The 27727-nt window shown below is 58.2% G+C and overlaps 3 protein-coding genes across 7 annotated transcripts in view; 1 reads left to right on the top strand and 2 right to left on the bottom strand.

Annotated features, from left to right (window-relative positions):
* Positions 1 to 422: 422 nt before the first annotated feature.
* Positions 423 to 3339, top strand: MPV17L2 (MPV17 mitochondrial inner membrane protein like 2). 3 transcript variants are annotated; one of them, XM_081792229.1, is made up of 5 exons: positions 423 to 1005; positions 1672 to 1842; positions 2562 to 2638; positions 2731 to 2859; positions 3063 to 3339. In XM_081792229.1, exons 1-5 carry the CDS (start codon positions 819 to 821, stop codon positions 3090 to 3092), a joined length of 594 nt encoding a protein of 197 aa, XP_081648355.1. In that variant the 5' UTR covers positions 423 to 818; the 3' UTR covers positions 3093 to 3339. The 3 variants fall into 3 exon arrangements, with proteins under 3 accessions (XP_081648355.1, XP_081648354.1, XP_081648353.1); XM_081792228.1 differs by having other exon boundaries at positions 503 to 1005; positions 2731 to 2947; XM_081792227.1 differs by having other exon boundaries at positions 508 to 1005; positions 2731 to 3339.
* Positions 3340 to 3395: 56 nt separating this feature from the next.
* RAB3A (RAB3A, member RAS oncogene family) lies at positions 3396 to 8626 on the bottom strand. Its single transcript, XM_081792226.1, has 5 exons — positions 8454 to 8626; positions 7055 to 7282; positions 5804 to 5922; positions 5102 to 5226; positions 3396 to 4244 (listed from the first exon to the last, which is right to left on the bottom strand). Exons 2-5 carry the CDS (start codon positions 7280 to 7282, stop codon positions 4054 to 4056), a joined length of 663 nt encoding a protein of 220 aa, XP_081648352.1. The 5' UTR covers positions 8454 to 8626; the 3' UTR covers positions 3396 to 4053.
* A 3429-nt stretch (positions 8627 to 12055) lies between these two features.
* Positions 12056 to 27727, bottom strand: part of PDE4C (phosphodiesterase 4C) — a 30537-nt gene continuing 14865 nt past the window's right edge. The window contains exons 1-16 of one of the 3 annotated variants that reach the window (XM_081792234.1): positions 25494 to 25546; positions 24477 to 25029; positions 22247 to 22438; positions 21330 to 21366; positions 21166 to 21239; positions 20825 to 20877; positions 20338 to 20450; positions 20164 to 20257; positions 19467 to 19630; positions 19169 to 19267; positions 18559 to 18723; positions 18373 to 18472; positions 17377 to 17531; positions 15464 to 15586; positions 15023 to 15205; positions 12056 to 14382 (exon numbers count right to left, since the gene is read on the bottom strand). In XM_081792234.1, the coding sequence (XP_081648360.1) occupies positions 13987 to 14382; positions 15023 to 15205; positions 15464 to 15586; positions 17377 to 17531; positions 18373 to 18472; positions 18559 to 18723; positions 19169 to 19267; positions 19467 to 19630; positions 20164 to 20257; positions 20338 to 20450; positions 20825 to 20877; positions 21166 to 21239; positions 21330 to 21366; positions 22247 to 22278 (1788 nt within the window). In that variant the 5' untranslated portion in view covers positions 22279 to 22438; positions 24477 to 25029; positions 25494 to 25546 and the 3' untranslated portion in view covers positions 12056 to 13986. Of the gene's footprint in view, positions 14383 to 15022; positions 15206 to 15463; positions 15587 to 17376; positions 17532 to 18372; positions 18473 to 18558; positions 18724 to 19168; positions 19268 to 19466; positions 19631 to 20163; positions 20258 to 20337; positions 20451 to 20824; positions 20878 to 21165; positions 21240 to 21329; positions 21367 to 22246; positions 22439 to 24476; positions 25030 to 25493; positions 25860 to 27727 lie in introns of those variants that run through there. The other 2 variants (XM_081792235.1, XM_081792233.1) reach the window with 2 other exon arrangements.

Raw genomic sequence — 27727 nt, forward strand, 5'->3', positions numbered from 1 at the left:
CTCCTTCTAAGCCACAGCTTTCCACTGAAACTCCTATTTTCCCCTACAGGAACACGGGAGGTAAAATAGGGATATAATTGTTTGTATAACTGCTGGGAAATAAATTAATGCATGTAATGTGCCCAGAACGGTGCCTAACGTTTTAATTGTTATTATTCTGGAACTGAGGTCAGATACCCAGCTAAAGTCAGGACCAAGGTCAATGTCCGGATCAGCCTCCAACTGGGCCGCGCGCGTATCAGAACTGTATCTCTCCCCCAGTTCCGTGAGTCTCTGCGGGATTAGATTTCTGCCGCGGGAGCGGTCGTGGTCACGGGTCGCATTCCTTCTCAGGAATTCCGGGAGAATCTGAGAACCTGGAGGGCAACTAAAAATGAGAACAAAATTGACCATCTCAACACAGGAGGCGGGACAACCGGCAGTGATTCGCCGGCATAATGCTTGTCTGTGATTGGTCAGTGCAGTAGTGGGTTGGTCGGTAAGAGTGTGGCGACGGCTGTCCATTGGTCGGCGCAGAAAGGGGCGGGGAAACGAGGGACAGTCAGCCTTTGATATGCGTGTTGCAGTGAGACGCCTATTTGCGATTGGTCCGTAAGGTGCGGAAGGCAACGACTGGCTTCATTCAGCGACCGGCCCGGGGATGGGATGCCGGTCTTTTATTGGCTAATACCTCTCGAGGCCCGCAAAATTGAGCGACCTGCGGTCAGTGATTGACTGGCGAGGACTGGGGCGGGCGTGCAGAAAGCGAAGACAGAGTGCGATTGGCCAGCACTGGGAGGGCGGCGATCCCGGCGCGGGTTCCAGAGTAGCGGCGGGCTATGGCTTCCGGCGGCAGGCGCTGGCTGCGCGGTCTGTGGGCCGTGGGGCAGCCCCTGTTCCAAGGTCGTGCGCTGCTCGTCACCAACACGCTGGGCTGCGGTGCTCTCATGGCGGCCGGGGACGGCGTGCGCCAATCCTGGGAGGTCCGCGCCCGGCCTGGCCAGAAATTCGACCCGCGGCGCTCAGGTGAGGAGGCCGGCGCTATACTGGCCCCTGGCCCCGGAGGATCTTTGGCCCCAACCTCAGATTTGGAGATCCCTGACCCGTGGCCCTAATTCCCGGCAGGACCCTTGACCTTGGCGTGCACCCGAGACCCTCAAAACCCACCCTCGGGTCTCCACCACGGGGTCTCTGTCCCGTCCCCGCTCCAGGTCTCCAATCTCCTCCTACTTCCTGGTCCCTGCCTCCTCCCATATCCAGTTTCTGTCCACTTCCACCCGCCAGGCCTCGTCCCCACTCATCCCCTTGTCAGCTTCCCTCCCTTCTGCACAGAGACCAAACCGCACCCAGGGTAGTCGAGAGCTCAGCCTCCGGACCCAGTCAGCCTGGGATTGTGCCCTGGCCCCACGCTTCCCAACCCGCTGTGCCTGTTTCCTCGTCCGGAGAGCAGGGCAGCGGTAGAACCTGCTCAGAGGGTGGTGAAGGGGATGAGAGAAAACGGGAGAGGAGCCACTGGGACGGTGCCTGGCAGTGGGGCTTGTCATGGAAGATCGTCCAGCTGGGCTCTGGGAGAACTTCAGGTTAATCAGGGAGGGAGGTTAACCAGGGAGGGAATGGATGGGGGGATTTGCTGGCCTGACGTGCCCGCCCCCCCACCCCCCCGCCCCTCCCCGACTCTTGGACTGCTCTCAGCTAGCATGTTTGCAGTGGGCTGCAGTATGGGCCCCTTCCTGCACTACTGGTACCTCTGGCTGGACCACCTGCTCCCAGCGTCCGGCCTCCGTGGCCTCCCAAACGTCCTCAGGAAGGTCCTCATCGACCAGCTGGTGGCCTCTCCCATGCTAGGCGTCTGGTACTTCTTAGGTAAGGAGCCTTGTGAGCTTGGGCTTTGCCCCTCCGCACGTCAGGAGGGGCATAGCCAGCTTTGTGTTAAGGAGGATGCTGAAGTGCCTTTCTGACGTGCTCTTCTGTGAGTGGCTCGGGCCTGGGTGCTGTGTCCCAGTGGTAATAGGACAGACCCGTCGGGGGCAGGTATGAACGGCAGAATCAGACAATGATCCTTAGTGTTGGAGGGATGGGGACAGGATCAGGTGGGCCCAAGGCAATGGCTGGGAGGGCTGCCCAAAGGAGAGGACACTCAGCTGAGACCTGAAGGAGCCAGCAGGCATGAAGAACTGCCCGTGTAAAGGCCCTGGGGCTGAAGGAAGAGTTGCTGGGGCTGGGGCTGGGGTTGATGTTGATGGGGTGCAGTCATCCAGCCCTTGACTCTAGGATGAGTTTCCCCCATCCTCCCCACCCCTTCCCCCCAGGCTGTTTCCTCTGTGGAAGGCAGGAAATAAAACAGCCTCAGGAAGGGTGCATTTTCATCCTTTGGGGTGCGTGTTTATTTATAACCCCTCCCTCACTGGAACCGACTTGTTCTCCGCCCCAGCCATTCTGCTGTGTGTGGCCCTTCCCGCCACAAGGCTTTTAAAACATGGTCTGTCTGCCGGAGACACTGGCCTTCAGGGCTCCTGCCCCATCTACTCTATCACCGGCACTCCCCAGCCTCTGACACTCCCATTTTTTGGTTTCCTTCCCAGGCCTTGGCTGCCTGGAGGGCCAAACCCTGGATGAGAGCTGCCAGGAGCTGCGGGACAAGTTCTGGGAATTCTACAAGGTGGGCAACGCCCACCCCCTCGGGCCCCGCCCTTCCCTCTCGGCCACGCCCTCAAGGCCCTGCCCCTGACCACACTCCGCCCCTCCCCTCAGGCCGACTGGTGCGTTTGGCCAGCCGCGCAGCTGGTGAACTTTCTCTTCGTGCCCAGCCAGTTCCGAGTCACCTACATCAATGGCCTGACGCTGGGCTGGGACACGTACCTCTCCTACCTGAAGTACCGGGTGAGCACAGTGGGTGCACCAGGCACCCAGGGGACTCCTCAGGGGCCACATGTGTGAACCCCCAACGGCAATGCATCTGCACTCCACGGTGAGGTCCTCCTGTGCCTGTGACAGTCCACAAACCACAGTAGGTGGGTGGGGAGCTGATCACCAGCAGGGTAAAGACCGAGCCCCTCTCTGCTGTTTGATGTGACCTTGGCCAGGTCCCTGCTGAGTCTTTCCCGCAAGATTGAGCCCAGCCACAAGACTGGAGGATGAGGGCTCACTTGGCGACGAGGAGTCCAGAGGGGTGTGTGACCAGACCTTCTTGCACGGACGGACCCTGGGCCCAAGGTGGGGACGCAGCCCATGCCCTTAGAGCAGGGCCGAGCCTGGAGTTGACCTTCAGAATCTGGGGCCTTAGGCGGGACCGAGTGGCTTCCAGTATTCTGCTCGGGTCACGGGCTGTGGAAATTCTATTAAATTATCTTGTCATTGAAATTGCTGTGGATGACCAAGGCCACCGTTGGCAGGCCGGCACTCATAGGGACATGGCGTCATCCATTCACTTTATTGGGTGTGTGTAGTGTGGTCATGACATCTCCTGGGGATCCGAGGGGCACGTTTGACACTCATGACGTCCGAGCAGGTCTGGTGTTTCGGGGGGGGGTCCCAGGGTGGCGAGTACCCACAGCAGCCCTCACCTCTAAAAAAGGGTAAAACTTTGGGGGGTGAGGAGCCAGGTGGGTCACTGCCTGGCTCTGATCCACCCCATGGTCCATGCTGAGACCCCCCCCCACCCCCCAGAGTGGCCTTGGCCCAGCGAGTCACAGCCAAGAGGCTGGCCAACCAGACTACCTCCCATCACCCAATGAGCCTGCCCTGGGGTGTCATCGGGCCCCCTCTTCAAAACCAGTAACTCTCGATGGGGGGTGAATTTTAAAAAAGGTGGGGTCTCGAGAGGAGGGGAAGCGGTGAGTTCACAGGGCCACGACACGCCACGGCAGAGTGGGGACAGGGCTGTATGTACAGGGTGGGACGTGGGATGGGCAGGGAGCCCGTGCCCCTGGGGGACATCTCAATAAATAAATAAATAACTACAATAATAAATAAGGGTGAGGGGCCAAGTGGGGGCAGAGGTCTCGTGCCCTCGGCCAGTGGGGGCTGGATCAGGCCCGGGGGGTGGGGAGGGCGGGGGTGGGGGCAGGGCAGCTCTCAGCAGGCGCAGTCCTGGTGCGGAGGCGCCTGCTGGTCCGTGAGCTGTGGGCCCTGCTTGGCACCCGTGACTGCAGGGTCGGCCGTGTCCAATGACTCGGACATCTTCTCACAGATGACGTCCACCAGGCGCTCAAAGGTCTGCTTGACATTAATGTTGTCCTTGGCGCTTGCCTCAAAGAACTCAAAGCCTGTGGTTTGGGAAGGGAGGGGTGAGGACCCTGGTCTTCTGCCTCCCAGAGCCCCTTCTCTGAGGGCAGGGAACATCTGGAGATCCCCAGTGCCGACCACCTGTCAAAGGCACCAACAAGCCCTCTAGGGTGGGCCCTGTTGCTCGTATTCCTTCCCGCACCCTCAGACGGTCCCTTCTGGTCTCCAGGCCCCTGGCAAGACCTACTTCCTTGCTCCCGCCGGCCGACCCAGCCTGTGCACTGACCCTGGCAGCATCTGACATTCCCATCCGCCCGTGCCCTCCCCCGCTTACGTACCCTCTGGTTCCCTGCGGCCTCTCCGGAGGATCCGTGTGGTTCGGACCCTGCACGATCGGCCACGTTTCCTCCAAGTGGCCCCCGTGGCCCAGCCGTGTGAAATGACTCGCCAAAACACCCACGATCTCCCCCACCTGTGGCCTTTGCCTAAGTTGTTCCCTCTGCCCGAGAAGAGCACCCTTTGCTCAAGCACCAGATCCAGTGCCTTCCTCCAGGTCTTCCCTACTCCAGGTAGAGCTTGCCCCCCCTCCCCAGGCACCCCCCCCAGCCCAGCCCCCCCGTAAAATGAGGTCCTTCAGGCCCAGCAACCCGACAGGAGGCCGGGCAGCGAGGGGATCCGAACGAATCAGTAACTCCCTGCCTGGTGAACTCCTATGCATCCATCAAGATCCATCTCCCGGCTCCTGGATCAGGGCCATTTGCAGAAAGCGTGAATTGTCTGCATTCAAATCCAGGCCCTGTCCTGGCTCTGCCGTGAGATCTTGGACGCGTCCCCTCCGTTTCGGGGCCTCGCTGTCGCTTTCCTAGCCTGGAGGTGTGCGGCCCCACGAGGCACTCACCAAGGTGGTCAGCCAGCTGCCGGCCACGTTCTGACGACACCACCCGTTCCTCTTCCATGTCACACTTGTTCCCCACCAGCAGCACCTGGGCATTGTCCCATGAGTAGGTCTTGATCTGGGTCGACCTGGAGGAGGCGGTGGTGGGTGGGGGTCAGGGCTGGGAGGATCCTGGCTCCAGCGTCCTTTTGTCTCCTCCCCGCCTCACCCCACTCTAGTCCCCCACCTCCTGATTATTCCTTGAACTTGGCAGACTTGGTCCCTCCTTCCAGCCTGTGTCCTGCCAGGAACATGCTTCTGAGGCTCCCAGACCTTCGAAACCCCTTTCAAGCAGCCCTCCTTCCCAGATCCCTGTCCCCCAGAGAGAATTTCTCCGTCCTCTGCAAACTCAGAAATTTCCTTAAAACTTAGCATTACTTTGGGCAGGAATGTAAACGTTTATATCCTTTCACCTATGAGAACTGTCCTATTCTCTGCCCCCGCCCGGACTTTTTCTCTCTACATATTTCATATTTCATTCTTCCATCTGACATGAAACCCTTTTCTTTCCCCTTAGTTCGAGCCAATGCTACCAAGCTTTAATGATTACGGACTGACGGCAGGTCTGAGAATCTAGTATTGTATTTACATTTCTGCCAGGGCAGCTGGGGCTTCGCATCAAACCCACTTCTGAAGACAGTCTGCGAGGGGATGGGGTGTGCTCACCAGTCCTGCACGGCGTTGAAGGACTCCTCGTTGGTAATGTCATACATGAGGATAAAGCCCATGGCACCCCGGTAGTAGGCCGTGGTGATGGTCCGGTATCGCTCTTGCCCTGCTGTGTCCTGGGGAAGAAAAGACAGGGGTCAGAGAGGACCCACACATAAGCTCCTCAGAATGGAAATAAGCCCTGAGGTTGTCCAGCCCAGCCCCCCTGGGGACCAGAGGTGGCTCAGGGAAAGCAGACTGGCCACGTACATCGTGCTCCATCATCCTCCAGAGGCAGGCACCTACAGAATCATTCCATCACTCCTTCACCATACCTGGGCAGTGACCTGTGCCACACCCTGTGCGGGGCACTGGGGGCACAGCCGTTAACAAAATGGACAAAAATCACTGCCTTGTGAAACTGACAACCCGGGATAGGAAACAGACGAGAAACACATAAAAAAGAAGAAAACGTATCCTATGTTGGAGGGTGATAAAGACCGAGGAGAAAGATAAAGTTGGACAAGGAAGGACAGGCAGTGCAGGCGAGGGTATGGTTTTAAAAGCTGAAGGAAAGGAGGAGGGACCCATGTGGGGATTAAGGGAGAGACAATCCAGGCAAAAGGCACAGCCCAGGCAACGGCCCTGAAGTGGGTCTGTGCCTGGAACATCTGAGGAACGGTAAGGAGGCGGAGGTGGAAGGAGACCGACCAGGCAGGGGCTCCCAGACCGGGGGAGAGGGGGGTACTCCTAAGCCAGGGGACAGGTATGGGTTTTACCCGGGGTGAGGTAGGGGCCATGGGAGAGCAAGAAACAGAGAAGGGAAGGCTCTGACTTGGGATTTAACAGGTTCCCTCAGGCCTCTATGGGGTTAAGGGAGGTGACCAGTAGACCCCGGGGAAGATGCCGGCTCCTGTCCCAGGGAACGAGGTTGGGGGGCCAAGATCCAGCTGAAACCGAATACAGACTCATATGAAAGAGCTTAAAGATGGGGAAACTGAGGCACCAAGCCAAGTGATGCTCTTGACGATAGCAAGGCATAGGAAAGGACCCAGCATTTGCTCCTTCCCCACACCCAGAGAGCAGTGATTAGGCACCCATGCGAGAACAACAGCACTCTATTCTGGGCCTCTAGCCCCCGGACACACAGGAGGCACCTGATAAATGCCCAGTGTGTGAATGAATGAATCCAGACAGGGAACAGACAAAGCTGGGGCTGCTTTTCTGGGAAGGGCAAGTGAGAGACAGGAGCTTCCCAGCTGGACCCACCCAGATCTGCAGCTTGATCCTCTTGTCGTTGCGGTAGATGGTCTTGACCTTGAAGTCTATGCCCACAGTGCTGACAAAAGCAGGCGTGAAGGAATCGTCTGCATAGCGGAATAGGAAAGACGTCTTGCCCACGCTGCTGTTGCCAATGATGAGGATCTTGAACATGTAGTCGAAGTTCTGGTCCGAGGACTCCTTCTGCCCATAGCGTGAGTCTGTGGCCGACGCCATCTGGGTGTGTGGGGTGTAGGTGAGGTTGAGGAGTCCCCTTCCACCACCAACTGCCTAAGCCCCAGGCACAGGGTGCAGAGAACTCCAGAGCTCTTGAGGGGGACTAGTGTTTTGAGATTACCCTTATCTCATTAGAAGCCCCAGTGCTAATGGTGGGGCCGTGGCAAAGGACGGCGGTGACCTTGAAAGGCCGGAAGTGTCAGAGGAGGAGCTCAGAGAGGTGGGGGTAGGGACACCCCAGCAAGCCCCTCCAGCACGCCCTCGGCCCAGGTCCCAGGTCCGACTGTAATCCTAAACCCTGAGGCTAGGTGGGTAGGGGTGACTGCAGCCGGCCCCGCCCCCCATCAATCATTCATGTTCCTCAGAACGGAGCTGCTCCGGCGCACGTGCACACGCGTGTACGATCCCGCGGGGATGCGAGTCGCAGCACCCCCTTCCCCTAGACTCCCAAGATAGGAGAGATCGGGCTAAAGCAGCTGGTCATGTGACAGGCACGGGGCGTGCACACGTTCACGTGCACGCAGCAGGGAACACACCCGTACACGCGTGTGCACATGAGAGTCGAATACACTCGATGCACAGGAAAGAGACGCAGACACTTGTCTGCACACCAACACGCATATACAAATGTGACAAGCCCACCCGTGCGCAGGACGCCCTCCACCCATGCGGGCGTGTACACGTCACCCACGCGGGCACGCATTCCAGTGCACGTATGGACACGGCGTGCACGCACATCACAGTCCATGCGTCTCCTTCCACACGCGTGCAGCACGCACTCACGGGAGTCGGGACACCCACAGGGTCACACGAGCATACCCTGGTACATAAGCAAAAGGGTATGCACACAAACCCGCTGGCACAGGCGGGCGCGCACACGTGTGTTCACACCACGCGCACGCGCACGCACAGAACCTCCCGCGCGCAAAGCTTCCCGCAAGGCACTCACCTCCCCTCCCCCTCCGCCGCAGAGGCCGAGGGTGGGGGGTGGGGGTGAGATTCCGGCAGTTAGGGGGAACCAGGGCCCTACCCTTACAAGGGCTGTGATCGCCGCACCCTTCTTCCCATTTGACCCTAGCCAACCTCGTCCCCTACCCTGCAAGCCCCTCAGTCAAATGAAGGTTATGTAGGTGTTCGCTGAGGCGGCGAACCAGGCCGCCCGGGAACTCACCTTGCCCTGCACCGATGCGGTGGTGACCCTAGCGGTGGCGACTTTTCGGCAGCTGTGGTGACAGGGCCCCCGTGAGTTGATATGGGGCTACGCGACAGGGGCAGCGGCGGCGGCAGCAGCGGCTCAGGCCCCTGCAGTCCGCGGTGACGTCCTGCAAAGAGTGAGGCGGGGCCTCATATGCAGATGTAGCCGTGACGCCATCCTGGGGCGGAGCCGCGCTTGGAGAAGTAGCCCACTGACGCACACAGAGCCAGGGGGCGGGGCTCCCACGCAGATTAACCCACGAACGGGGCGGGAACCAGTGTGCTCAGCCAGTAGTGCGCGGGGGCGGTGTCTACCTGCTCCGCCCCCTGCTTGCGTCATGGAGGCGGGGGCGAGTGGCGTCCTGTCACTGGCTCAAGCTCCGGAGCGACGGACTGAATAGCCGATCAGAGATAATCACCTTTCTTCTCTTGTCCAATAGTGGTTCCCATATGGTTGCAGGGATGAGAGGTCGAGGCCTTCCTTTGCTAAGCCTGGGTCTTCAGGGGGCGTTCCCGTTCCCCGCCCCCGACCCCGCCCGCCTTTGGCCTGAGACTTCAGCGGACGGCGACCTCTTATTAAAAGCACTCTGTTCCCAATTTCAGAAAAGAGCAGACATCCGAGGGATGCTCCATGTCCCCTATTTATGGGGTTCAAAATAAGTACAAATGAAGAAAAAGCGGAGATAGGGGTCAAGAGAGACCAATTTCCGAGGTGTAAGATCCCCAAAGAGGACCGGGCTGGTAGATGCCCGATCCCGTTTCTGAGATGAAAAAGAAGAAAGAAGAAATAGGGATCAAGAGAACCACTTCCTAGAAAAGAAGGAAGGGGCTGACACTACAGGAACCCCTCCTCTCCCTGCGCCCCTCTTTCCGGAGAAAAATTCGAAGACCGTGCTGAAGTGGGGCAGAGAAACGGCCTACCTCCTAAATGCCCAAAGCCTGCATTAAAACAAAACAAAACAAAACAAAACAAAAAAACAAAAAACAAGAAACCAGGAAACAGGGAGGGTCTGAGCGAGGTTCAAAGACCCAGCCATAAAGATGGGGCTGGAAGATGCTTTACCCGTGCCTGGTCACTGACTTAGGGGACCCACTCCCTCCATCTGGGGAAAGAAGACTCAAGAGATTGGAGACTTTGGGGGCTGAGCTGCTCAGTCATTTATCCTCCCAAATCTTGAGGGGGAAATGTCAGAATTGGGGGGGGGGGCAGGAGAACAAGACCCTTTCCCCCGTTTTGGATCCCTGCCCCTCAACTCCGGTCCCCAGACCCGGCAGGAGGAGCGTGGCGCTGATGGAGGGGATGGCAGGGGGTGGGTTTCGTCCTGTTTATAAAAAGCTTGCCAGCTGCGGAGGCGCCTAAAGACCAGAATAACTTAGCGCCTGGAGCCGCCCCCCCCCCTCCCCCGCCCCCTGGAAGTTCGGGGCGTCCCTCGCGTTCCGCTGGCATTTATTTTTATTAAGGGTAACATTTTTGTCCCTCTCCTCCAATCGCACTATAAAAGTATTACGAACCCACTGCGGAGAGTTGGGAAATTCAGAAAAGCAGAAAAAAATAAACAAAAATAAATTTACCCCCAATCTCCCCCACCCCCAGACCGGCAGTCAGTGGGGCCCCAAGCGCGCTGGGACAGGAACCGGCCCACCCACACCCCCGGTGGAGATAAGGACGTGTGAGGCTTCTTGGCTCCCTGACCTCCCAAACGCTTGCTCTGGGCTTTGTACGTGGGTGGCGCTCAGAAATAGCCCACAACACTGTGTACCAGCGTCTGCACAGAGGAATTTGTGTTTTATTTTATTTTATTTGTATTTATTTGTATTATTTCATGCTTATTTATTTTTGAGAGAGGGAGGGACAGAGCGTGAGCAGGGGAGGGACAGAGAGAGGGAGACACAGAATCCGAAGCAGGCTCTGAGCTGTCGGTGCAGAGCCGCAGGTGGGGCTGGAAACCATGAACCACCAAATCCCGACGTGAGCCGAAGTCGGATGCTTAACCGACTGAGCCACCCAAGCGCCCTGGGAATTTGTATTTTAAAGTAAAAATGATGCAAGGCATTTATTGTTGAGGAAGAGCATTCCACTCCAGAATTAGGGATGGTTGAATGGGGGAAATGCTGGACAGCAAGGGAGACCAGAGCTGGTGACACAGAGGCCTTAAATCCTCCCAAGTCCCACCCTACTCAGAGTAAAGTCTAGACTCCACCGGACAGCCCAGGCCCTCCAGCCAGCTGCCTGTCGCCAGCTACCTTCCCCGTCTCATCTTTCTCCTCCAGTCAGATACTCCCTCTCGTTCCAGGTGCAATCCTACCTCAGGGCCTTTGCATCTGCTGTTCCCGCTGCCTGGAGCACAGTTCCCCCACCTCCTTCTCCTTCCAAGCCTGGCTCTCTCACCCCCTTCAGATCTCGGATGGACACCCACCTCCCATTTCGGGTCACCTTCCTATCACGTTGCCATATTTCTCCTTCTCCTGACACATCCCCATCAGAAATAATTATTTGACTTGTTTATCCATCAGCCATCTGAGAGTTCTGAGAGACAGGGATTGGTGTCCCCGGCACATAGACCTGTGGACACAGTAAGTGCCCTGTGATGGTAGGACATGTATGAATGAATGATTGGAGAGAGGCTGACTTTGGCCACGGAGGCTAGGGAACCTCTCTGAAGAAGTGCCATTTGAGCAGGAACCTGAAGAACGAGCTCTTCCCTCCAGAAAGAGGGAACAGCAAATGTTCACTAAACAAGCTCAAGGGACAGCCTCTTTCCAACTCTCCTTTCCAAGGAGAGGCCCAGGCAACGTCTCCTTAAGAGAAAGGGCAAACTGAGGCCCCGAGAGTCACCCTAGGAGGTCACAAGGGCCGAAAGTTCCAAGGAGCCCTGAAGACCTTCTCCAACCTTCCTCTTCAGGTACAGAGTAGGCCACAGAGGCGAAAACTGTGTCCCTTGGTAAGGACCCTAAACAGGAGAAAGTGGGGGACCTTGAACATGTGAGCAACTTCACTCACCCCCTCTGCAGGCCTCAGTTTCTACATCTGAGAAATGGGAGAAGGAAGAGACAGAGTTAATGTGCACCTCAAGCAGGTAGCTCGGTGCGTGGCTCAGGACACACTCTTCTCAAGCTCAGAGAGGTTAAGAGACTCGAAGTTGTCAATATTCATCTCTAGGGGATACTGAGGGTGGTGTGGTGGGCCTGGCCCAGGCCTGTGGGGATCAGGGTGTGGAGACGATGGTGGACATGAATCCAAGAATCCTCGAGAACTTCCACGAGTGCCAGCCTGGGATGGAGGGTCAGGAAGGACCGTGCAGGGGAGGAGACGCTGAGCTGAGACCCAACCAGTGAGAATGAGGGTGGGGGTGAAGCAATCCAGGTGGTTTGGCACAGTATGTGCAAAGGCCCTGAGGTGGGGCCATAACTTGGGGTATGGAAAGCCAGCATGGGTGGAGTGCAGTCAGTAGGAGGGAGAGAGACGCCAGTGACCCAAATTGAAGGGGAACATATGTTCTTATAAGTAGGTGGAGAGAAAAAAAAACAAAAACAAAATAAAAATGGGGAAATAAGGTGAGAGGCTGAAGGCAGTTGATCTACAGGAAGGTTATAGCAGAATTTTATTCTCTTTTTTTTTGTGTTTCCATTATTTCCAAATTCTCTACAGTAAACACATATTACTTGTAAGTAAAGGGGGGGGGAGGGAGAAATAATTATAAATACAAATCCCCTAAATCTCTGCCTTTTATTTATTTTTTTAATTTTTTCTAACGTGTATTCATTTCTGAAAGACAGAGAACGAGCAGGAGAGGGGCAGAGAGAGAGAGAGAGAGAGGGAGGGAGACACAGAATCCGAAGCAGGCTCCAGGCTGCGAGCTGTCAGCACAGAGCCCGATGCGGGGCTCGAACTCACCAACCGTGAGATCATGACCTGAGCCGAAGTTGGACGCTTAACCCACTGAGCCACCCAGGAGCCCCTAAATTTCTGCCTTTTAAAAGTCTGGAAGGAAACGCACCAAGTTCGTGACCCAGATGAATTTTAATTCTCCCTCTGTGGCATTTGATCATTACTTGTGATGAGGATGAATCATATCAGTGGGATGGAATCGTCAAGGGAATTATTTAGGAATGAAGCCAGCTGTCCTTGAAGCCAGGGGCTGCTTGATGACTTGTGTCATGTGTGATTCTTCAGGCAGGCGACGAGGGGCGGGGCGGGGAGATACTGAGGCTTCTGGAGGCGGGAATCGAACCTGATCCTGGAGCACGGAGCAGGCCCCTTCAGCATGAGCTCGACGTCGCGGGGAGCCGAGAAACGGCGGGTAAGTCGAGGAGAATCCCCGAATTCGCCCCGCCTCCCTTCCGTGCCTCCGTCCGCCAGGGGGCGCCGCTGGCTACTGTCCAGCTCCCAACTGCGCGGCCCAGCAGGCAAAACGGCCCTCTTTGCAACCCCGTTTCCCCATCCCTGAGATGGGCGCGGCGTTAATTTTGGGTGATAGGTTTATTTAACCCCAGAGACACGTTCAGTGCCCCACGTTTCTAAGATATTTCGGAGAGGTCACGGACACCACCCTCCAACCAAAGTTTACCCAAGTACTAGGATCAGGCCATGGAGGGGAAACTGAGCCCCAGAACGGGCTGTGCCTGGAAAGAAAGCGTCAGAGGCCCCCTTCCCCCTATAGGGAGTCTGGGGGAGCCTCAGAAACAGGAGGTGTAGAGATTTGCCGTTGGGGGAGGGGGCGGATTCTGCGCTTTGTTGCTGTTCTGTAAGAGGGAGAAAAGGGGGGCGGCAGGGGTCCCGGGGCTAGGGAGAACAGAACCCACAGACCCGAGGACAGAAACTACAGCCACTTAAAGCAACAACCAGTGAGTGCGCAGGCGGTCGTAAGCTAAGTCAGTCTTCAGAGACAGTTCCCGGCACAGACCCCTCTTTCCTGCTCCGTATTGGTCCCGACCGGAGCTCCTGAGCCAGAATCGGGTCTGGGACAAAGCTTTGGTGCTGAAAATTCTCCCGTTCGAGTTTCCAATCTCTTGCGTGGAGCTGCCTGGCAGATGAAGGCGAGGCGCCTGAGGTGGGGGTGCATCGCCTGGGGGCTGCCTCCCCACCCCCTCGTGCAGGGCTACACGCAGCGGGCCCGGGCCCGGCACACAGCAGGTGCCCAATAAACATGTGATAAAGGGTGAACGAACCAAGTGATGGATGTCCCTCAAGAATGGCCGCTGGAAAGGTGGACGAGGGGCCTGGCAAGACACCCTCTTTCCACACCGGGGGTGGAAGCCCAGGAGGGAGAGATCCCAGGGGTGCTGGGAGAGGCTGCCTCCAGCCCAGCCCCTTGGAGAGCTCTCTCGGCAAATCCAGGTTCAGACTGGCCCCCAGCCAGCTGCCTTCGCTTTGACCGTGAGGCCTGCCTAGAACTAAAAGCTTGGTCTTCTACCTCAGTGGTAGGGGTGGTGGGGACGGGGGGACAGAGGCAAGGCAGGGGCCACCTCGGACCTCTTCCTGGAAGGCACACCCACCCAATCAGGAGCCATTAGGTCCCGAAGGGCTCAGCCATCACACTGGCCTCATGGTCCACGCAGGGCTTGCCCACAGGCCTCTGGTTGTCCAGGGGTAGGGCCCCAGGGTGTGGGCTGGCCTCAGGGACCAGCCGCTCAGTGTCGGGTGACTCCCAGACCTCCGTGTCCAATGTTGGTCCCTCCTCCTCCTCCTCCTCCTCCTCTTCTGCCTCCTCCAGAGTCAGCTCAAACTGGAATCTGTCGGGGCCACCCTGCTCGGGGCGGGTGAGATCCACAGGACTGCGGGGGATCTTGCTCTGGTACCACTCACGGTTGTCCTCCAATGTATCTAGCAGGTCCTGTGCGTCTGGGTGCACGAGATCAGCCCACGTCTCCCACAGTGGGTGTGCAATGTAATCAATGAAACCCACCTGTGGGTTGATACAGGGCAGGGAGGTGGGGAAGGTAGCTGTGGCGTGAGTCACCGTGGAACCTAGACCTGGTCCGGCCTCCAGGCCTCTGCCCTGGTTGTTCCCTCTGTCTGGAATGCCAGCTCCCAACTCCTACTCATCCTTCAAAACCCTCTTCAAACAGCCCCTCCTCTGGGAAAGCGCTCCTGCCCCTTCTGGTCTCCCTCAACCCCTAAGTCTTTCTCCCTACCTCACCCCGGTCACCTCACCTCAGGGCCGGATGTATGTGGCCCCCAGACTGGGAGCCCCTCCAGGTTCCCCCCGCCTCCACGGCACCCAAACAGGTATTTCCAAACTCCTCCCGTACGGATCCCTCCCCCCCCCCCCTACAACGGATCCCTCTCCCCGGATCCCTCCCCCCACTGCAACGGATCCCTCTCCCCGGATCCCTCCCCCCCCTGCAACGGATCCCTCTCCCCGCAGTCCAGAGGGAATGCCTCCCGGGACTGACTCCACACAGCCCAGGGCAGACCTCACCCTTAGGCCACTTCCCCTCACTGGCCAGCTGTGGTCAAGCCAGGACTCCCGGGGTGGGCTCACCCAGCGTTTCCCTCCCCGATCCCCGGTGCCTGCTGGTGGCTCAGCCCAGGGGCCCTCACACCTGGGACTTCTCCACCGAGGCGGTGTGCTTGTCACACATGGGGCTGATATCCAGGCCTGATTCACGCTCCCGGTCGCCCTGCTGGAAGAACTCGGCCATGATGCGGTCGGTCCACCGGCGGTACAGCTCCAGCGGCTTGGTGGGGTTGCTGAGGTCAGCACAGTGTACCAGGTTCTGCAAGACCTGGGGAGACCAAGGCTCGGGAGGGCTCGGGCCGGGCCACTCTCAGGCCTGGTAGCCTCCGCGAGAGGCTGGCGCCACGAACACCCCCATCTTACGGGTGGGGAAACTGAGGCCCGGGTGGGAAAGAAGGGCCAAGGCATCGGCGTGTGGCTCTGGGTGCCTCCGTTTCTTCAAGCTGGCTGCGCAGCCGGTGCTTCGTAAGCAAAGTTAGGTGAGAGCCGTGGAAACCAAGGCTCCAGGGCCCATCTGGACACACACCTGGATGCGGTCAGAATAGTTGTCCAACAGCAGGACTCCAAGGCTTGTCACCTTCTTGGTCTCCACCATGGTCTTGAGGTCGGCCAGGAGGTTCATGTGTTTGGACATGTCCGTGGCCAGCACCTGGGAGCAGACAAGATGACGAGGATGAGAACTGCGCCCGCCCCACCTTCCAGACCCCACGCCCACTCCGCTCCTTAGCCCTCTGAGCCTCAGTACCCTCATCTGTGACATGGGGGGGGGGGTGTCACAAGATTCACTGTAAACTCAGTTCACCAGAGGAGCTGAGTCAACGGTCCTTTCTCCAAGGTTGCTGGGTTCGTGAGGGTACATCCCACACATGGGACAGGGCACAGGGAGAGAAATTAAACCGGGGGCTGGGGTGCCCGAGGGCGGTGGTGAAGCCCAGCAGAGGGCATAGCCTGTGCAAAGGTCCTGGTGCTGGGTGAGCTGAGGAACACAGAGGAGGCAGTTGCGATGGCAGCTGAGGGGAGCAGTGAGTCTCAGGGAGGAGTGGGGGATTTATTCAGAGGGCCACGGGAGCCACAGGTGGATCTGAAACCAGCAAGGACCTGCCTTTGGTGCTCCCCAACCCCCCTGTGGCCACCGTGCGGCCAGAAGGGCTGTTTTCAGACATTTGGAGGGAAGTTCAGCTCTGAGCACAGCCGTTTCAACTTAACTGAAAAAAATAATAATAATCAGTTTCACTGGACCCGAGCACAGCCAGCCCAGGAGTGATCCACACGCGGTGCGTGGGCTCCTCTGAGAATCAAAGAAAAATCTCAAAAGTTCTCCCCAAACCTCCCACCCGCCCGAAATGATGTTCCTACCGGGGGTACCTATTGCCCAAGGCCCCAAGTCAAGACCACCTCACCAAACTTTTAATTCTTGGTTTCCTCTGAGCTATCCCCACATGCTGTTCCCTCTGCTAGAAACACTCCTCCCTACCTCATGGCCGCCACACCCTGCGAGTCCTGCCAATTTCAGTGTTCCCTCCCGGGGAAGCCCTCCCCAGCCTTGAGTACTCCCCTGCCTCCCCCCATCACGGCTCTATCTCTAGGTTCTCTCATCATGGCTCTGCCTGTGGGTTCCTCTCTCTCACAGGCCATTGAGTCTCCTAAAGTCTCCTCCACAGGCCATTTTTTAAAAATATTGTTTTAAGTTTATTTATTTTTGAGACAGAGAGAGACAGAGCATGAACGGGGGAGGGGCAGAGAGAGAGGGAGACACAGAATCGGAAGCAGGCTCCAGGCTCCGAGCCATCAGCCCCGAGCCCGACGCGGGGCTCGAACTCACAGACCGCGAGATCGTGACCTGAGCTGAAGTCGGCCGCTCGACCAACTGAGCCACCCAGGCGCCCCTCCACAGGCCATTGAGTCTCCTAAAGTCTCCTCCACAGGCCATTGAGTCTCCTACTGGTCATTGGCACAGGGCAAGCACACAATAGGTGTCCAATAAACGCTTGTTAAATTAATGAAAGAGGGGCGCTTGGCTGGTTTAGTCTGCAGAGCATGCGACTCTTGATCTCAGGATCATGAGTTCAAACCCCACGTTGGGCGTGGAGCCTACTTAATTAAAATAATAATAATAATAATAATAAGTTAAATAATTAACGAATGAGACACAAGACCCCAAAGCCTACTGTTGTCTTTTGATCTGAAACATACCAAATGGACAGACTTATGGCTCAGAACAAAGTTGTACCTGGGACCCCAGAAACTCAGTTTATGAAACTCTGCCAGGATTTCATTCCCCCAACCAAGGGTCCGGTGACCCTCACCCAGGGCTTGGATGGTCACTGCCCCATTTTACAGAGGAGGAAGCTCAGGTTCAGAGCGGAGACATGTCCAGGTCCGACCGAACCCCCAGCCAGGCCAAGATCACCCCCATCCCGTTCATAGCCGTGTCCTCACCATGTCGATGACCATCCTGCGCAGACTCAGCCGCTGCTTGGCACTGAGGTTCTGGAAGATGTCACAGTTCTCTGCCTGCAGCAGCTTGAAGCCCACGGCCAGGTGGTGGTTCTCCAGCACGGAGGCATCGTTGTACATGAGCGCAAGCTCTGAGTCTGGGGGGGGGGGGGGCAGAGAGCCTCAAGACCTGTCCACCCGCCACCTCCACCCAAAGGAGTTGGTAGGCAAACTCCTACTCGCGCACGAAGGCCCCAACTCTAATGCCCTCTATTCCGCGAAGCCTTCTAGAATTCTGTCTTTCCCCCTAGCCCTGCCCTGACCGCAGGTCTGGGGACATCGGTGTTCAGATCTCCCTCCTCGAGACCGGGGACCCCTTGAGGCGTCGGCGTGGCAGGAGGCAGTGCGCACTGAGGGCCAGCTGAATGAACAACTGAGTCACCGTCTTACTGGACTCTGGGCTGGTTGAGTAAGAAGGCTCCACTCTCATCCCAGGCTCTCCAAGGATGTATACAAGAGGCACCCAGTAATTATCTGAGTTTTTCCGACATCTCGAAGGGACCCTGAACTTTAATATTTTTTTAACGTTTATTTATCTTTGAGAGAAAGAGCACGAGCAGGGGAGGGGCAGAGAGAGAGGGAGACACAGAATCCGAAGCAGGCTCCGGGCTCCGAGCTGTCAGCCCAGAGCCCGATGCAGGGCAGGAACACGAACCGTGAGATCCGTGACCCGAGCCGAAGCCGGACGCTTAACCGACTGAGCCACCCAGGCGCCCCGAAAGGACCCTGAGCTTTAAAACCTTTGTGGCCCCAGAGCAGCTCCGCCACGTTTGTTATCTTCTCATGTATTGAGCACCTACTGTGTACCTGTAACTGCTCTGAGCACCAAAGGGAAGGACTGTCCCAGCCATTTCACAAACGGGGGAAATGAGGCTCAGAGCAGGAATGGGTGGGTCTGGGGTCAGATGATTGACAGGTGGGGCCCCACCCCCAACTCACTGGTGTTAACGAGGAACTGGTTGGAGACCCCAGGATGGTCCACGTCGTGGATGGCGCTGGCGAAGATAGCAGCCAGGACTTCCAGGTCTGTGAAAACGGCCTGGGCAGGCAGGCGGCGTGAGAAGTAAGGGGTGGGCTCCCTGCACCCTGCACCCACCCTGGCTGCCTCTAGACTTAGGGTAGTACCTCAAGGGCAGGTGTGGCCAGCAGCACGTGCGTGGACTGAGCCACGTCGGCGGCGTGTAGGCTGTTGTGGTAGGCCACATCGGCATGGTAGTGACTTTCCAAAGTCAGAAGGTAGGTGACGAGTGTGTCTGCTGGGATCTGAAATGTCTTGAGCAGGTCTCGTTCCTGGTCCATCACAGGCCTCCAGTCAAGGCCTTGGCCTCTGGGGCAGCACCATACACTGTTCCTATGCCTTCTCTCCTTCTGAGCTCCTATCCGTCCCTCAAATGCCCCCTCTTCCAGGACGCCCTCCCTGCTGTCCCTCCGAACTCCCTTGGTCTCTGTCCTGCCCCTCTGGTCTATCCCTGACCTCACAAGCCTGGGGCTCTCTTCGCCCAGTCCTTCCCTCCAGCCCTGAGTCTCTTCAGGGCCAGGCTCCGGGCTGAGGCTTGTTGCCAATGCATTTTTCCACCTAGTGAACTCCTATTCGTGCTTCAATACGCAGCTCGCATTATGCCATTCGGGGGGATCAGGGAGGACTTGAAGAACGAGTGTCCCCCGAGGCCTTGGGGTAGGAAGATGTGAAGGAAAGAAGCCCCAGTAGCGTCGGAAGCCAAGGGCGGGGAGGTACCTGAAAGATGTTGAACATGATGGTTGTAAGGGGCCGGTTCCCGCTTAGCTCTGCCACCTTGAACACGTCGAGCCCCCATTTGTTGGTATCTTCCAGTTCCTAAAATGCAAAGAACTGAAGCTTAACTCCAGCCCAGCTTGCTCCGACTCTGGACCCTTGACATCCCCCACCGGGCCTCAGGTCCTATGCTGAGCCCCACCTGCCCAATCTACAGGTGGGCAAACCGAGGCCCAAGGTAGGGCATCCACACAGGGCCAGGACCCAACGGCAAGTCTCGGTATTCCAGTTGGGGACCCACCTTGGCCAGCTGCCCCTCCTGGTCAGTCTGGACCCCAAAGCGTGGGACGGTGGCTGCAGAGAGGCCGGCACTGTGGGGGAGCCCACGCAGGCCGCTGATCTGGGACATGGGCCTTGGGGTCTCCGTGGGGGTCACCCTGGGCAACTCCATCTCAGTCTGCTGGTCTGTAGATGGAGCAGGGCAGGGCTCAGGGAAACTGATTCACCTGCTGGGGTCATCCTGCCTCGCCTCAGGTCACGGACCTTGCCAAACCTCAGGATCTACCTATTTCTTTCTCATCTGGATCAAAGTAAGCTTGGAGTAAAGTCCCTATCCGGCCCGTAGCTACCCTTCTCCGTTCATGGCTGATCTCAGTGACCTCTTCTGTTTGATATTGCCTGTCGGCAACCAGGGCTCAGCATTTCCCCCCAAAAAGCCAAATGTGCTTTCCATCTCCCAAGGTGGAGACCCAGCTGTCTCGTTCACTCCCTATCTCCCTTGGAAAACTTCTACTCGTACTTCAAAACCCTAGCTTGAATATGCCCCTCCACCTAACAGTGCCTTCTGTTCCTCTCTCTGGAACAGCTCTGACCCATGGGGTTGGAAGTGTCCGTGCCCAGCTCTGTCTCCCCAGGAGGCCTGTAAGAGAAGTCTTTTCTGTTTCTTGATTCTTCCTACCTCTATTGTGTTGCTCAAGCAGTGACCCACCACAGCTCACCCAGGAAGGTTCGGGAGATGTACTCGGACACCTGGTTCCCCGAGCGGCTGGTTTCAGACAGGTGAGTTAATTCCCGGTTCAGCATCCGCTTGAACTGCAGGGGAAGGTGAGGACAGTGATGATGGGGGCACCGTGGCCAGAGGCAAATGATCTGGGCTATGTGGCCCTCCTCACCTTGTTGGAGGCCATTTCCCCCACTGAGTGCCGCGTCTGCAGTGTCTCCAGCTGGTCCAGACACCAGTCCAGCTCGTCCAGTGTCTCCAGAGCCAGCTTCTGCCCAGGGTCCTCTGGGGGCCGAGCTGGTCAGGAGGCCTGCCTCACCCTCCCCCCTCCCCGCCTTGGGGACCCCGCATCCCTCATGCCACCTTCTCTTGCATCTGGACCCCAGAGCCCTTCCCAATAAGGCCACTCAGGACCTCAGGACCTGAGTGGTAGACATGTCCCCAAGTAGCTGTGTGACCACGGATGGGCAGGTCTCTGCCCCTCCCTGGGCCTCAGCCTCCCCATCTGTAATACGGGTATGGCAGACCCCACCCCCAAAGGTGTTCTGGAGATTACAATTAGCAAGTCCCTAAGGACTCATGGGCTGAGTAGGTCGCCATGGAGAGGAAGTTCACAGCCGTCCAGCTGTGGGAGGAAGGGGAAGGGGCAGGCACATTACCTGTAAGTGGAGGGGGCTGACTGCCAAATAGGGGGTTTTCCACCGACGCCTGCCTGCGGTACAGATGGCCTCCCTCACTCATGGGCCCCGCCCCCAAGTCCCCCAGGCCCCGCCCCTACCCACCCCTTGCCCCGCCTCGCCCCGTCCCTCAGGTCGCCGGCCACCTTATTTCGGGTCAGGCCCCACCGCAGCTTCGCCCACCTGTCTTCAGGCCCCGCCCCTCTAGGCCTCGTCCCGCCCCCTCCTGCCCTTCCCTCCCGCAGGCCCCGCCCCGATGCCCGCCCGAGTTGGCCCCGTCTCTTTCTCGGCTTGACCCCGCCTCCGCCCCGCCTTCTGCGTACGTGGCTGCCCCGCGGCCTTGCAGGTGGGCTAGGGCTGCGACGTTGCTCCGAACCGTTCTCAGACTTGCAAGGACCTGTCGGAAGGGGCGCGATCAGCGCTGGAAGGCAGGGGTCGGTTCTCCCCGCTTGGCCCAGGGGAGGAGGGGCAAATGGTGGGCACCCACCTGGGCAAAAGGCGTCACAATCATGTCTTCTCCGTGTCTGCGGGGGGGAGACGGGACATCAGGAAGGGCGGCCAAGAGAAGCCCTCACGCTGGTTCCCATCTTCCAGCTTTTTATACATATATATGTATATATATATATATTTTAATGTTTATTTATTTTTGAGAGAGAGAGAGAGCGAACATTGGAGGGAGGGGTAGAGAGAGAGAGGAGACAGAGGATCCAAAGCAGGCTCTGCGCTGACAGCGGGCCTGATGTGGGGTCTGAACTCAGCGCTGGGAAATCATGACCTGTGCTGAAGTCCCGATGCTTAACCGACTGAGCCCCCCAGGCCCCCCACACCCACCGCCTTCTTCCAGCTTTTACCCAGACTATGCCCTCTACTGAGTGTGACCTCCCCACCTGACTCCACCTTTGGTCCCTATGCTCCCCTCACCTGACCAGTCTGAAAGCCACCAGAGCTCCTCTGACCAAGCCCCATCTCACAAATAGTGAACCATGGGCAGCAGAGGTCTTAAGAGAGGCAAGGCGGAAATTACTGTGTTTTTCTTTTTTTCTTTTTTTTTTTTTTTTGAATTTTCTTTTTTTTAATTTTTTTTTCAATATATGAAATTTATTGTCAAATTGGTTTCCATACACCGTGTTTTTCTTTTCAGTATGGCTACCACGAAGCTCAAATCAAGGCGTTTGTTCGGTTGCTGTCACTGAACTTAACATCTCCGGATCGCCACCGAACTCCAGGCTGAAGTCAAGCACAGAGACTTACTGGGTATCATTCTCAGCATGCTCGACTGAATAAGGGACCTGCTTAAACTGCAAAGCCCAGCTCAAGTGACCACTTGAAGGCGGTTTGCTGAATGGAGACATTAAGGAAGGAGGGACGAACAAGGAGGTGTCATCCCATCAGTCTTGGACTCACAGATCACTAGCCACAGAGGAGTTCCGAGACATGGCCTTGGGTGACAGGTCGTAGTCGCTGTCGGAGCGGTACAGGAAGGACTCTCGCCTCTGGCCGTGCTGAGCAGGGGCCTGGATGACCCGGCCAAGGCCAGGCCCGGCCTGAGGCTCCAGGGTGCTCCTCCCGCACGACAGTCCATTTTCCAGATCAAAGCTGAGGGCAGATTAGGCATGGTCAGTGCCGAGGGTCCTGGCATGTGGAGGCCTGGCCGTGGCCCACACCCGCTGTCACATCCTCCCCGGGGGGCCTCGGTGGGTTGGGCAGAATAGCCTCCGGCTCGTCTACCTCCCCACAGGCACACGCCTACTCAGGGACCGCGTGCCTCTCTTTCCTCTGTCTCCACATCTGTACCCCGGAGACTTTCCCACTGGGAGCAACCTGGGCTCTGGGACATGAGTTTCGGATCTGTCCCCAAGTGACTGTGTGACCGTGGGTGGGTTTCAGCCTTTCTCTGGACATCAACCACTTGGTCTCTAATGTGGGCGTGGTATACTCCTTCCCCGAGGAGGCTTTTAGGGAGTTACAACAGAGGACCTGACGAGGGGCAACTGTGTAAATGAAGGTCAAGGTCCCATGGTAAGTTCACGGGGACTGGAAATGACTTCCTGGGTTTTCCTTTCTGGAGAACAGGGTCCTGCCTGGATCTGACACGCTCCAAGGCTCCCCCAGCCGGCTTAGGAGATGCTCCCATCACCTGCCCCCACCCCCAGCTCCTAGGCCCCAGCCCATTCCTTATGGCCCGGCCCCAATCTCCACGACCACGCCCCCAGCTCACTTGGCCTTATCCTCAGTTTCCCCACTCGCCTGCTTCGTTTTAGGTCCAAACGCTCTGCCCGTTCTTTTCCACCTCCGGGCCTTTGCACAGGCTGTGCCCTCTGCCCGGAGCACCAACGTCCCTCCCTCGGGTGCCCCTTGTTTCGGATAATGCCCAATACCCCCTCCCAGCTGTCAGCCCTTGTGTCTCCATCATGCCACACTCTGACTGGGTAATGGGTATCTACACCCCTACCCCTTGGGATTAGAGATCAGAGAAGAAGTGGGAGGGGCCCGGGGAAATAGAAGTGTGGGAGAGGAGTTAGGACAGTGAGCAGTTAGCACCCAGGGAGAGGAGGGGCCATCTGTGTGTGGGTCATGGGCTTTTGAGAAGCGGATAGGCAGGAGAAGCGAAGACAGGAAGACACCGGAGACCGCCCCAAACATGGGGCTCCTGGCTAAGGGCCGGTGTCCGCTTCGTCCCCTGCGAAGGGACCCCATCCCACACCACGGGCCAGGATCAGCGCCTGCCTGAAGATTCTGAGCAGGGGATTCGGCTCAGACCGTGGTGGGGGTGGGGAATTCGACAGGATTCTGTCCAGTTCGGCCGGATTCGGTCTGGGTCGGTCAAGTACAGCCAGGTCTGACCTGAGTTTGGTCTGATCACACAGGTTTGGGCCTGGTCCAGATAGGTTCGGTCGGGTGAATTCGGTAAGATTCGGATACGTCCGACCGCGCTCGGGAAGGAAGGTTCGGCTACATTCGGTCATGTTCGCCTAAATCCGGCAGCGCTAGGTTTCCGAGCAAGTCCGGGTGGCCCTCGACCCGAGTCGGGCGTATTCGGCTTCGTCCGGCCTCACTCGGGTGAATTCGGGCATATTCGGCTACGTCGGCAGCTCTCGGCCTTTTCGAGTTCGCCGCCTCCCTGAGAATCCCCAGGCTGCTGGGACCTCCGAGCTCCCGCTTCGTGACGTCACCCTTAGGGGCGGGGCTTCTTAACCCTACCCTGCCCAGGCCGGGGCTTGGTGGCGGGCAGCGAAACACCCTGGAGGGCTAGCGGCCCTCGGAGGGGGGAGTCCTGCCCTCGGAGGGGGGAGTCCTGGGGGTGGTGCACCTCTACCCCTTCCTTGCCTCTCCTCAAATGTTCTGGAAGAGCAAATCTATGGATCAAGAGGGAAACAGGCCAGGAGAGGCAACAGGGTGCTGGATTCGCATCCAAGTAATAGGTGCAGAGGGTTAAGGGCTGGGCCGGGATTTTCGCGCCGCGAGAAAAGCTGTTTTTCTTTCTGCTCTAAACTTAGCCCGGAGCGGCGGGGTCAGACCGTGATTCCATGACGCGGGCGGCGCGGAGCGAGGTCGCCTGGACTATGAGAATCGCGCGTCTTAGGTAAACTGAGGCAAGAGGGCCCCGGAGGAACCCACCCTCCTCTAGTCTCACCTTCTGGGACTGGTGGCTCTCCCTCAACGCCTTTGAGCTCTCTCCGGAGAGGACCTCTCTCCCTCCGCAGGGACCCCTCTTCGCGGGCGTCTGGTGCCCTGGGGACGCTCTCCGGGATCTGGGCCACCCCTCCAACCCCTCCGGGGCTGAAATGGAGCCATCAAGGACCACGGTCACGACTCCCTCCACCCTGCCAGCTGTCGCTGGCCGTGTGACCTTGGTGAAGGGACCTCCAGTCCCTGAGCCGCCAGGTGCCAAATTATCAAGTGAGTAGTAACGCGGCACGAATCCAGCGCAAGGCGCCAAACGCGGTCCGCGCCCACAAGCCCCACCTCCCGCCCCAGCCTCGCCCCCGAGCCCCACGAGGTCACAGCTTCCTGAAGGGGTCGGGGTTCGAACCCGAACAGTGGGTCGAGTCTTTGTAGGACGCGTGTGGGGCTGCGCGGAGCCAGCGCTCCGCGAGGGCAGGTCCGCTTTCACCGGGGGACACACAACTCTCCCGCTTACGCTGCGAACGCCCTGTTTCGAGGGCCCCGTCAAATCAGGTCTTCATCTGTAGACGCCGAAGGCTTAGTGTGAGCCCCCCCACCCCCTCCCCGGGGGCCATCTAGTCGCTGGCTCCGGGACCCGACTGGGGAGCGAGACCAAGGGGAGGAGTCATTTCCTCCTCCCCTCACCGCCAGGGCGTTCAGCCCGCCTGCCCCGGCCGACGAGGGTCAGGAGGAGACGTGAGCCTCAGCCCGTCCGGCTCGGGGCTGCACATCTGGAAAGGGACAGACGCTGGTCCCCAGGGCATGTGGACAGGCAGCGGGTGGAGGGAGACAGAAATGGAGAAAGAGTCTCCAAGTACGAGAGACCGAGAGCGGGCAGAGGGAGAGAGATCCCGAGAAAGAGAGGGAGGGGCAGAGCATCCCTACCCGGATTCCCCACCCGGCTCCAGCTGTCCCTGACTCTGCCCTTCCCACCTCCGGCCTGGCGGTTCTGGCGACCCCCGCCAGGCCCTCCTTCTCGCCTCACCACAGCGGATGGGCCACAGTGAAGCGCCGCTGCAGGCGGATACTCTGGTTCACCAGGAGCTTCCGGAAGAGCCCGGGGGAGCCGCGAGGGGAGCCCCGGGGAGAGCCGGGCCCGGGGGCCGGGGCGGGCGCGGGGGGTCCCTGCATCGCCAAGACCGCATGGAGGCTGCACCCAGCGCGGGCTGCGCGGGACCTTTTCTGGACAGCCGCGGGGGCGGGGCCCGGCGGGGAGGGGGGGCAGAGGGCGCACTGGCCCCGCCTCGCCGCGGGACCTCTCCTTGATGCCCCCACCGGGACCAATGGGGGAAACTGAGGCACTGAGCTGGACGCGACTCTCTGCTCCCTCCCTTTGGGGGTGGCCCCGTGGGTCCCAGAACCCGGATCTTACGCCACTTCTGCCTAACTGTCCCTAATTAGAGCAGCTTCTGGGGTTGGTAACTTGGCTGAAAAGAGTGAAATGCAGAAGTCAGTAAGGGAAGCGTCCCCCTTTGTGAGAGGGTCACAGAGGCACGGAGTTTACCGAGGGGCTGCCCGCGTCTCACGCAGGGCTTCCAGCGCCCCTCTGCCCATTTCCCATACGGAGACAATGAGGCCTGGAGCCACTCGGCGCTGCCCAGCAACTACAGACCCTTAACCCTTTGCCAGGTGGAGAAACTGAGGCTTGGAGGGAGGTAGGAACAGGCACAAGGCTTTGCTGCAGGGCAGCGGGGTTCAAACCCAGCTCCCCCTCTCTGAGTCCCCCTCCACTAGGCCCCGCATGACCCCCACCCACTCTGACATTCCCCAGGCCCCGTCTCTGGATCCTTTCCTCTCTTTTGCTGTTCCTACTAGACAAACATCCGCACTCCACTCTCGCCAGGTCTTCCGTCTGTGAAGCATCAACTGCCTTTCCTCTGCCCCAGGAGGGACCCCAGGGGGCCTGGAAAGGGAGGTGTGTGTCTGGGGGTTTCCAGGGGTCTGTAGCAGGTGTTCTATCCTCTGAATGCTGGCACTGGGATGGCCCTGCCCCATTCCATAGGAAAGGAAACCAAGTCTCAGGGTATCACACTCGGAGGCAGGACCTCGAATGCCCATGTTTTAGGCAGAGGCAGCTCTAAGTGCATCTGTGTCCCTGCTGTGGGATGACATCCCCTCCCCCGCCTGGGCTTTGCCCCCGGGCACTTCATGATTTGGGGGTCCTTAGACAAATGGCACCCCCCTTTCTGGCACTCCTAGGGGAATGTGAGATACAATGGGGGTGGTTAGAGCTTCAGCGGGGACGCCTGAGGTGCTACAGGCAGGAGAACTCTGACTCTCTCCTGACTCCCAACCATCCTGTTGGCCCCATTGTACAGGTGAGAAAACGGAGGCTCAGAGAAGTAGGGTCCCGCTGGGGCTCAGGAGTGCAGAGAGTCTCAAGGACCTGGCTGGGAACCCCCTCCTGCTCCCATGGCCCTGCAACCGGACACCTGGTGGGAACCAGACTTGCTGTCCCAAGACAAAAATACCATCTGTAGTTGCTGTGGCTGGACCTAATTATAGCCGGTCCCCAGGGGATAGAGGCCGCCAGGATCAGCCTGGTGGAGGCACTGGGGACAGGGTCAGGGGAGCCTTGATATCACCTCGGCCCCGTGGGAGGGGCTTGGAATTGCCTGGTGTCCCCAAGGAGAAACTGAGGCACGGAGAGACTCAGTCCCTCCCCAGAAGTCACAGACACGAAATGGAGAGCTAAGACGAAATGCATCGACCCAAACTGCTTCCTACTAGCCTGGAGCTGAGCCAAGGGCTGTGCATGTAAAAGTCATTTGATTTTCAGAGCAAACCTACAAAGTGGGGACTATCGTGCTCCTTTTGCCGATGGGGAAGTTGAGGCACAGAGAGGCGGTGTTCACTTGTCTGGGGGAGTGGTGGGGCCAGGGTCATTCAAGCCGAGGCAGGAGGGCTCCCTAGCTTGTGCCCTCTCCCACTTAATGCTTAACTGGCCCCAGCCCCTCTGGAGTCCCAGAGGCTACTCTGACATTCATGTTTGATCAAAAGTTTTAACAGTTTAATGGTTTGAAACATTAATAGATTCAACTTTAAATATTTTATTAACAGTTTTAACAGTAATGCTCTATTAATAGCTTTTGGGATGGAGAAACTGAAGCCTGGCCGGCTTGACTGCGGGAGGCCCCGAACCCAGCCGGGTAAAGAGCTGAGGCTGAAGGAGCGGTGGACGTGAGGACTCCCACCTTGACTTTGTCCCTGTGTGCTGCG

The sequence above is a fragment of the Panthera onca genome, chromosome A2 (genome assembly GCF_046562875.1).
Source record: "Panthera onca isolate mPanOnc1 chromosome A2, mPanOnc1 haplotype 2, whole genome shotgun sequence".
Lineage (NCBI taxonomy): Eukaryota > Metazoa > Chordata > Mammalia > Carnivora > Felidae > Panthera > Panthera onca.